Raw genomic sequence first — 11,327 nt, forward strand, 5'->3', positions numbered from 1 at the left:
GACTTATTCCATCTTGACTCGATATGGAGAAGCCGTTTTCTTTCAGCGGATATTTTTATACCAAGTGTAATCCAGTTTTTGGATGCATGTTTAATAGAATTACATTTTGATTGTTTAAGAGGGAAAGCTTGATTAAAATTTTTCAGGATGCAATCTAAAAAGCTATTATAATTTGTATTTACAGTTTCAAAAGGATTAAATTTCCAATCTGATTCAATAAGACTATTTTTGAAATAATTTAAATTTTCTGAATTAAATGACCTTTTAAAAGAAACATTTGATCTTTTTAAAGCTGAGGGGGGTGGTTTCAAGTCAGCTAGTGATAATAGTATTGCTTCATGATCAGATGCACCTGCATTGATAATTTGGGTTTCAGCTTTATCTGAAATCAATTTCATGTTAGAAAATATGTTATCAATGCAAGTTTTGGAGGTTGGAGTTATTCTTGTTGGTTGAAAAAAGTGATATTTTAACCCAAACTGATAACAAAGGTATTGTAAACTTCTTGATCGGTTATTGTTTTTTAGAAGATCGATATTATGGTCTGAAGCTATTAAAATGTTTTTTGACTTAGACTCATGCCAAAGTTTAGACAAAAGACAGTCAAATTTCTCAAAAAATATGTCATCAATGTCCAGATTTGGTATACGATAGATTGAAATAAATAATGTATTCCATTCACAAACTTCTACAAAACTACATTCAAAATTATTTTCCTACAGTTACCTAACAATGTACATGTTCTCTCACTGATTTGAGAAAGCAAAGTGGCCAATTCGCTCATCAGTGAGACAATGTTAACATTGTCTCACTCTAATTACTTTGTCTCACTCCAGATTTGCAACGTGAAGGCACGAAATAGTGAGCGCGTAACATGCAGGCAACGTCCTATGCGCGCGAAATACGTTGGCAGCACTGGCTGTAAATCAGCTGGTCAGCTGTTGTACTGTTGTATTTGTCACTTCACATTAAATGTTATATTAAAAGTTCACTTCTGTGTAAAAATAGGTTATGTTTCTTCACCAATTTATTTGTTTTATGGTAACTGTAGGAAAAGTATAATGTGCAACTCGAGTTCAAAGTACAATTGCCTCACTCGAGAAACCATTCCTCACTCGCCTACGGCTCGTGAGTAAGGATTTCTCTCGAGTGAGTCAATTGCTCACTTTTCTCACTAGTTGCACAAATAACTATTTCTTCATTTAAAAACTTGAGATCATCTCTTTTTTTAAATTCAATTTCTTGAGATAACAAAAGAGCTGAGCCTCCTCTAAGTTTTCTGTCTCTACAAAAATAGTCAGCTACTTTAAAACCATTTAACTTATTTAATACATTAATATTAGATTTGTTTAACCAATGTTCATTCAGAGATATTACTTTTATGTTGTTGCTACTATTCTCCAGTAAAAAACACAGATCTGTAGAATGATTACAAAAACCTTGAATGTTCAGATGTAAAAACCAAAAGTTATTACTATTATTACTTGTATGCCTTACTTTGTTCCTAAGAGTGGAAATTGGGTCATGTTCCCTAAAAAAGGTGAAATATTTATAAAAGAGCTAGGTCTATTAGTATCATACATGCTTAAATTACTAGTTATGTAGTCCAGTTTCTCAGTTGTTGGTGTATTGAATCCTTTAAAAGGTGATAAAGGTTCACGTGATGGTGGAGTGCTGCTGGAGTATGGAGTTCAGCATTACATGGCATGTAACTATTCAGTGGCATTACCTGTGACCATCTGACCACTAAGTTTATCTACGGGTAGATCAGAGTAATTGCATGAAAATATTGATTTCCAATCTAATTGAACATACTTAAGCCAGTTACGACCTAGTAGCATCGGTTGGTTTTGTCGATTAATTTTCACTATCAAGAGTGGTAAATAATATGACTGACCATTACATACATTTACTTGCGTTTCCCCCATAGCCTTCACTTCATTACCAGAGTAAGTAAGCAATTTTATGTCCACTGGACTCAAACTCAAATGTGCAAAATGTTGATCATACAACTCCTGGGGACAAATGGTCAGAGCTGAACCAGTATCTACTTCCATATTAACAGATACATTTTCTATATCTAGTCTTACCTGGTAGCCAGGATTTTTATTACACACTCCAACATTATACAAGGATACTTCCTCCATTTGATTGACCAGGCTAGGCCTAGGCCTAGACTCCTCACTTTCCACTTGATGAACTTTGAATTTCCCTTTTGGACGAAATTTAGTAGAACCATCCTTGGAATTACAGGCCTTGCTCAAATGACCTATTTTCTTACAAATGTGGTACTTGTAGTTACTGTAAGGACAAACACTAGCCCTATGATCGGCACGTGTACAGCGGTAACACTGATTTAGGCTAGGCCTATTTGACATTTCACCTTTATTTCCAGCCAATTTATTCTTCAAGTTTACACTGCTATTAAAGTTTCTACCGCCTGTTAGAGAATTTTTCTGAACACTGAATTTAGAAACCTCGTGGACAGTTTGGTTTGTGAAAAGACCGGTCTGTTTCTCAGCTTGTTCCAACAGGAGTGCCAAGGCAAAAGTCTTGTTGAAATCTAGTTCTTCAGACAGTAATTTCTGACGAATTACGTCATTATTTAAGCCCGAAATTAGTTTATCCCTTAATGCATCGGATAAAAACAAGTTGAATTTGCATGTACTCGCAAGGTGTTTAATTGCCACAGCAAAATCAGATATGGACTCGGTTGGTTTCTGGCAACGGCTCTAAAACGTGTAACGCTCTGCCACGACAAGTCTTTTAGGCGAAAAATGGTCTTCTAGAACTTTAGTTAGTTCGTCAAACGATTTTTCATCAACTGTTTTGGGAGAAAGCAAGTCCGATAACACTGCTAAAATTTTAGGTCCGATCACTGTAATGAGAATTGAAACCTTCTTCTCGTCTTTCACTTCGTTGGCTTTAAAGAAATGCTTGAGTCGTAAAAGGTAAGATTTTATGTCCTCTTCCCCGGGATTAAAATCACTCATCCGCCCTATAGACCCACTAGCCATTTTTACCAATTTACATACCGGCGACTGCGCCAATTTAGTAACTAATACTGATTAGTACTAATAGAATAAGAACGCTCAAACAACGCGGCACTATAATATTCAAGTGACTAACCTTGTTAACATATGACGCGGGACTGAGGACGAATATCGGTAGTGGGGACGCGATGTCATCTCCAAATACAGTGCAGCCACCACAACAAACTAAAATATTCCCCTGGCTGCTTCTTGAAGTATTAATAATTCTATATATATTACAGGACCGGCCGGTGTACTCCCTTAAGGAATTTTTTGACCAATTATGAACTATCTATAGAAAGAAAATGTAAACTGTCAAACAATCTAATGTTAAACATTCTGGATTTTTGTGACACCATTGCATTTCTTAACGAAATTACAAATAAAGGAAACTGTCTATTGTCTACAACTATGAATAAAGTCTTGTTACAGTAGAACCTAGATTAAACGACACCCTTTAAACCGTCAATCTCTCTTATCCGTCACCCCTATATAGTACTTAGACTATTTTTAAATGTGATTTTATTTCACTGTCTGAACATTGAACATGTAGCCTACAACACACAAAATAACAGTTCCGTATTACTATTGTATGTAAGTAATTTAATTACAAATATTTTTCTTCCATAACCTTTTAAATCAACTTACTGTAAAGGTTTATAAAAGTATTTCTGTTATCGGTCTATTCGCTCTGCTGTTATGCTCACAATCCCAAGGGTGACGGTTAATCCTCGAGCTGGCATGCGCCCGATATCGTTACGCTGCCATTTTTAAAACCTCTCCTATGGTTATGTTTTAGATATGCGGCTGTAAACAGTTTACTTCTCGAAACAAACTATGAATCATGCTTGGATTATACATATGAAAACTATTTAAAGGAAATAAAAAATACTACTTGGGGTGCTACTAAAGGCGGTAAGTGCAATCTAAATTCCCTATTGGCAAAACAATACCATTTATATTTACCTTTTACTAGATTTACGAAAAATTCCATAAACTAATTCCAGACTCCCAAAAAACACCATTTTACATAAACAAACGGCAAATGTTAAGAAAAAGCTGTTCCCTTATAAGAAAGTATTGTCCAAGGCACACAAAAGTTTCTTCCAGTATTAAGCGAAATGGTGGAATAATATTTTAAGTACATGGGCTTGGTTACAAAAGAGTGAACTACGACCCTCATCTTCAAATGTCTTAAACTTAACTAGATTTTATTACTTAAACTAGTTAAAATTTTAGTTGTATGGTAGTGGTGTGTCATATATTTTTGCAACACTACTCTGTTTCAATAGACTTCCCCTGCATGAAATTAGTCTGAAAATCAGCCGTTTGCTGCCTGCTTAATCAAATTGGGTTTCATTACGTGCTACTGTACTGTAATGAATTTTTGCCAGACACCGGCTGATTATAATTAATTGGCAATAAATCAACGAATCAATAAACAAAAACATATCCTCTCTTAGAAGTCATGATTTAGTATGTTATCATTCAATGGGAATATATAACAGATATGTACTTTTTTTTATTGTTAGGTTGGTTTAGACTAGTATGGCAAAAAATATCTTATGTCACTCGTCCAAAATGTGTTTACCAGACAAGTCACGTAAAATACTAATACCAATAAACAGCTCTGCTGAATCTGAGATATTTAATCAGCAGAAAGGGTCTTGTCAGTGCCGTAACAGATTTTTTCGGGCCCCCTTTAATGAGATATTGTTAGACAACCGATACGACAAAATTACCCCCCCCCCCCCCCCCCCATTCATCATAAAATAGAGTAATACCTAAATAAATTATGGGTAATGTCCCATAAAAGGGCGTGTTAAGTATTTCAGTCACAGTTTGATTATAAAGTTACATCACTACATCATGATATCAATATATTTTATTTTTTTATACGTATAAGAATGTTTCATATCAAGGAGGCTATATGTTTTATTTTATTAGACATGTTAGCAATCATTTATTCGGTTAGTTTTTATCGATGGTTATAATTAACTCATATACTAAAAGGTGGTTAGTTTAAAAGATTGACATAGGTACTTTTATCACAGGCTAAAATTGCCTAAATTGCCTTTTCTTAATTTTATCTTTGTATGGATTTCAAGCGTTAACCTTACAAACATATTTCTTTAGTATTGATTAATTGTGAGTTCAAATATGATATAGGCTAACAAACAAAGTCAGCAGAGTAGCAATATATTGTATTCAACTAAATACAATTAATATTAGGGCAAAACTAAAATGTAAAATAATACAATTTAAAGGCCCCAGTCAACGTTCATGACTTCAGGCTCCAGGCAACCTAATGTTACACAATGTTTGCAGACATAAGCAGTGTAAGGAAGTACAGAGAAGTAAAATACTTCTCTGTGACGAAAGTATGATCAATGACCCACACCAAAACGTTAACTTTGTTACCTTAGTGCGTTATCCCTCAAGAATTGGCCTAACAAAATTAAACTATAACACCATATTGTCAATAACATTAATGTTATTACTGTACTTGTTCAATACAATTATTGAATAATTTATAATACATTTCAATAAGAAAGAACTTCAATTTTTCAACTCTACTCTTCTCACGGGCCTCTCTACTACCCCCCCTTAAGGTTTGCGGCCCTTGGCTCCTGGCCCCCCTCCCCCCCCCCCCACATTGCGGGCCCTGCGGACCCTTCTGTTACGCCACTGGGTCTTGTGACGTATTAAAGTTTATAATGTTTGTTTACTTTTAAGTTCTGTTGTTTGTAAAGTCTACACATAGTTAATTTTTGATGTACATGGAACATTGAAACTCAAGTGTGACTAGGCTAGTATGAAACAGTACACCAAAATATATCTCAAACCGTAAAAAAAATTCAATTTCCCTTCCTGTCAAATTTATGTTTTTAGATAATAATATAAGGTTATTCAAAAAGTCTGGAACCCCTTAATATTTAGCTTTTAATATCATGTAGGGTGGTAAAACTCCAGGATTACAGTTTTACTGAAAGATAGGTACGGAACTGTTGATAATTTTCACTGTTGGGGGGGGTTAGCATTCTTTGGGGTTAGTTTCGAAATTCTCAATTGCAAGCCCGTGGCAAATCATACCTAATTTAAAAATATTTATTTGAAAAACACATTCCCATGATCCTGATTGAATAAGAACCATCGCTTTGGAAATGGCAGCATCACTAAGTTTATTTATTTATTACCCATAGCTCGCCAGTGGACATACCAGACCTGCACAGAATTTGGCTATTTCCAGTCTTCTGAGAGTAAAACTGCTCTGTTTGGTGAAGATTTTCCTGTGGATTTTTTCATCCAACAATGTGCAGACATTTTTGGCAAAAGGTAAGGTTGTTATTTTTTCATTTGAGGAGTCTCTGATCATGAATCAAAAACCTTAATAGCTGATAAATTAGCTGATGGGGATGAGACGGTTCTTGGTACTTAATTACTGACTATTACATACATTAGTATCGGTATCAAGAGGCATAGTTGGGGAAGTTAGTCAAATATTGTAAGGATTTAGAAGTTAGTTAGTCCCGTAAATAGTAACTGATATAAGTTATTAGTTAGTTGGTAAAGAAAAAGTAACTGATAGAAGTTATTAGTTAAAAAACTGACTGATAGCAGCAATTAGAGGAGTTAAGACTAAACTATATCACAATATCTTCATTATAAAATCATCCTTAACAGGTTAGTTATAAACTCATGTAAAATCCAAAGTCCTACAGTAGACTCCCTCCTATTCGGACATCGGTTTAACCGGACTACACTCGGCGGAAATGACATCTCTTTAATCGGACAATTTTTATCAGCCCATCGGTTTAACCGGACTAGATCGGCAGGAAGTGGGCAGTACCGAAACGACTGTTCTCGTGGGAAAGATTTGAGACCAGTGATCACGTGTCTAAATACAATGCTCTCCTAAATTTAAGTCAAATACTGTATACAGTATGCATTAAAATGGTCCATTTTAACAAGTTTTGGGGGACGTCGGTTTAACCGGAAAAACCGTTATCCGGACTGGCCTCGATCCCGAGGAGTCCGGATAAGAGGGAGTCTCCTGTAGTAAACTTATTTGGTTGTATTGTGATTCAAAACTACAAATAAAAAGTGCTATTTGTATTTAAGTTTAATAATTACAATTGAGGTTGATAGTGAAGTTGCTGGACTGAATACTAGATTAAATTGGTCAATCCTCACATATAAGCTTTGAAACAAAGCACCATTATGTGTATGTGTAACAGTTTCACAAAGGATCTGCTAGACCGAGCAGTGTACAGAAGCAATGCCATGTACGGAGGCCTAGACTTGCAGGCCACACGCGTCGTCTATGTGCATGGCTCTATTGACCCTTGGCATGCACTCGGTATCACTAAGACAAGAATTCCTCAATCGCCAGCTATCTACATCAATGGTTTGTATACACAGAACATTAAGAGAAAGGTCCAGGTTTTATATACTGTAAGAAAAAACTATGTATTTTTTTAATTTTTATTATTGTAATTTATCATGGTTTAGTTGAACTAATAATGCGGTTATTGGAAGTAGTTAAGCCCATATTTGAACCAAATGTCAAGTGAACCTTAAAGTGTTTAATTTGCGTGACATACCTTGTTTTTAACACATATACTCGATCAATAGGCTAAATATTGGTAGGTTTTTGTTAACACAATACCAAGAATTAATTTATAATTGTTTTTATCTCACTCGTACTATAAACAAATTCTTCCTTTTTTGAGTACAGTCTTAAATGTATAAATATGGCCCTCCTCTTTGATTCAAAACTTTACATTAGCTCTTTATTCTGAAGGTTTACCAGCCCAAACTACTATTGCGTATTGTGTATTGTGTGTTTATATTTTATGTTAACTGCTTGAAGCCACTTGAAATTTAATTTTACATGCAAGTAGAAGTAGCTTATTCCAGGGCTCGATTTGAGGCAAAACAAATTTTTGAGGGTTCAACTGCATTCAGCAATATCTCGCTATAAGACAAATTTTTGAAGTTTTATTAAACTCTTTTTTCAATTTATTAAAAAAAAACACCAACACTGTATTGATTTATAGTGCCTTGCTGTACTAATTAACAAGTTTGAGTTTGATCAAGTATTCCTGATGTTTTATTCCATTTAACTGAGTCGAGTCAAGTTTCCAAAAGGCTTGCAAGCTTCAAGTATATTCGAGTCTAGTATTGTTTTTATCATTGGGAATTAAAATGCAAGATTGCTTTAAAACATCAAAATAAAGCTTCCAAAAAGAGTTAAAGGTTTAAATTATAATGTTTACATTTATAGACACTGCAAGAATAATATAACATAATACATTCATTATGTGCTACCCACTGATGTGCTATCCAGTGCTTGAACTCTTTTATCTTTAATCAAGATTGTACATAACTTGGACTAGTGTTTATCAATGCTTTCTAATAACTAGGTGCCATGAAAAGACCAAGCTACAAAACCAGGGCAAGGACTGTCTCCTTAGAAAATGTAAAAAACTGCCACCGGCATGTGCCGCTTCCATTAAAAATATTGCTCATTTCCAAAATTTACATCAAAACACAGTTTCTTTTTTAACCACATCTTTTTATTATTATTTTTAGAAGAATATGTTAATCCTTTTGGCACTCTCCTGTGATGGAAAGTGGTTTCATGCAGACAGAACATGACAGACTCTGTACCCCAACAGAACACAGGACGCTGAATATTAGTCAAGTACAACAAATATGTCAATATTCCTCCAACTTTTATGCTGACTGTCTCATTAGCATTATGCCTACATCTTTAAATTTGTATTAAACCACATAATTATACAAACAGAAACAAGAAAGGAAAAACGTTTTTAATCAACTAAAACATTGTTTATTAAAATATCATATCTAAAGATGAAACACTACCGCCACAGCAAACCTGCAGACTTTGCAAATTTATATTTGTCCCTATAAATATTTCTAATTTTTTTTTTTATCATTAATAAGCTCGACTCCTCAAGTTTTCTTTAAAAGCTTGTGTCGAGCTGAGTACTGAATCAAAAATACTCTACCACTCGAGTACTCCCACACCTCTACATCCAACACAATTTTTATCTTTTATTCTAACATAGTAGGGACCCGTGTTGTTGTCGTTCTGATTTGTGAAGACCAAGTATTGGCTATAATCATATCCTTATTCTAAACAAGACCTTATTGGATCATGTGACCTTCCCTAAACTCATGAACAGTGTTATGAATAAGTCAAATTTGACCTAATACACAAATTACAATTTCTTTATTTCTCAGGAACGGCTCATTGTGCCAACATGTATCCAGTAGCTGACAATGATTTGCCGGCACTCACTGCAGCCCGTCAGCAAATATCTGCATTGATTGGAAAGTGGCTTCAAGAACCATAAGTTACAATGAAATGCCAAACCTTAAATTTGTTAACATTTTCATATCTCAACAAATAAGTACTGTACTTTTTATGTAAACCTAAAGTGGACATTGACTGAAAAAATTTTTTTACAGTAGAACCCCTTATATTTGACTATGATGGAACCCGGTATTGGTCAGAACGGCTAAAAGGTCGTATATCGGGTGGAGCAAAAATAAAGACAGTTTATTTATTTCATTAAAAACCATATACGTAAATTAATGAATATTATGAAATAACCTTAAGTCAAAAATGTGAGCAGAACGACAATTGACCAGCCATTCGAAAATTATGGCCATGGATTTAGATCAGTAGTCACAGCCAAATACTTAACATCTTCGCTGCCTCAGCAAAATCAAGTACACCTTGCACGGTCATGGCGAGATCATCCTCTCCCACGATTTGTTATCGCGTATCAATGCATGCAAATTTTTTCCGCTGGTGCGAAAATATGCGCTCAGAACGACTTTACCTGAGCTTGGTCCGACATTTTTGCTACTGTTTACTTGACCCTGACCCGAAAATATCAGAGACGTGTAGACCTCTAGTAAAAGGTTCATTTGGTGACCGAGAAAATCAGGTTTTCGCTGCTGGGAAAGCTAGGGAAAAATGTTTGGATTTTCTTCCAGGAGTTTTGTAACAACCTTGGACACTAGGTCAGATATCCTGAGGGGCCGGTTATGCTGAGGTCGGATATAAGAGTTCTACTGTACTTGTAAACTTAAAAAAAATAATTCAATTATTTTTAAATTTTCCAGCCGTTTTGTTTCTAGCAATGAATATTTTTTAATTGTCTCGGAAATGTATAGATTATAGTTAGTTATTTTGTACTTTGTACTTTTGGTTCATTCCTTGTGTATCTCTCATGCATTTATTTATTCTTTACCAAAAAAAGAGAGAAGAAGTGTTTTTAAATAAATATACTTTTCTAACATTTTTAAGGTATAATCCTTTCCTTTGGCCCCTTATAAGTCCCCGGTATCATAATTTCATTCTACGCCTACCTACTTTTAAAAAATCCTAAGGTTTTTTTAGACAACTTTGGGTGGGCTCATACAGTATAGAGTATCAAGATGAGTGATTCACAAAAAATCCGCATAATCCATGCATTGATAATTTTCTCCTAACAACTACTCCTCATGAGCTGCATAAAATACCAGAGTGTATGGCACATCTCAGACTGACACTAGCTGTCAACCTGAACTTGGCTCCCAGACTGCTGTAGTATAGCTATATGCAGAGCTGGATTTGCAGGGGAAGGAAAGTGTACAGCTCTCAGCCTCTCTTTTGGAAATATAAAATATTGGCATAAATAAGTAAATTAATAGGTACTAATCGCATGAAATAGGTTACAGTTCCAGCACTTCATTTTATACAAATCGAGCACTGGCTATATGTAAGGATATTAGGGGGAGAAAGTAAAAAATTATATTTTTTTTATATTGGCCTCTTGGGTTGCCAAGCCGCAATGTTGGTTGAACACAATGAGCGCTCTGGGAACATGTACCGGTGCACCGGTGCAAAAAAATCTGAGAGACAACCTAGCAGACAGCTATTTCCTCTTTTTCCTCCACAGGTGCAAGATTTATGCACCTACACCATGATTTGTTCAATAAGGGGGTATATTACGTAATAAACGAATAATTTTCAAATAATTTATTCCGTGAGGGCATGTCTGTTTGTTTGATTTTAATATTATAAAGCAAATAGTAGGTGGATGTGTAAATCATAATCCGATGAAACATTTCCTGTAAAATCATCTTTAAAACAAAAAAAGAATCACCCCGATCCGTTAAACGGTATGCGAAATATACGCATTTAAAAATTACCCTAGCCGCCATTTTGATGACGTCATAGCTGGAAAACGTAACAGGTGCGGACTTGACACCCGA

The 11,327-nt window shown here is 35.0% G+C and overlaps 1 protein-coding gene across 4 annotated transcripts in view; it reads left to right on the top strand.

Moving 5' to 3' along the window:
- LOC128983383 (putative serine protease K12H4.7) overlaps positions 1–10,358 on the top strand; it is a 49,376-nt gene extending 39,018 nt beyond the window's left edge. For all 4 annotated transcript variants that reach the window (XM_054402646.1, XM_054402644.1, XM_054402647.1 and 1 more), the window contains exons 7-10: positions 3,832–3,947; positions 6,236–6,368; positions 7,271–7,440; positions 9,303–10,358. In XM_054402646.1, the coding sequence (XP_054258621.1) occupies positions 3,832–3,947; positions 6,236–6,368; positions 7,271–7,440; positions 9,303–9,415 (532 nt within the window). In that variant the 3' untranslated portion in view covers positions 9,416–10,358. The remainder of the gene's footprint in view (positions 1–3,831; positions 3,948–6,235; positions 6,369–7,270; positions 7,441–9,302) is intronic.
- Positions 10,359–11,327: the final 969 nt, after the last annotated feature.

Source organism: Macrosteles quadrilineatus, unplaced genomic scaffold (genome assembly GCF_028750875.1).
Source record: "Macrosteles quadrilineatus isolate MER2022 unplaced genomic scaffold, UCM_ALF_1.0 Scaffold_1__1_contigs__length_201487025, whole genome shotgun sequence".
Classification (NCBI taxonomy): Eukaryota; Metazoa; Arthropoda; class Insecta; order Hemiptera; family Cicadellidae; genus Macrosteles; species Macrosteles quadrilineatus.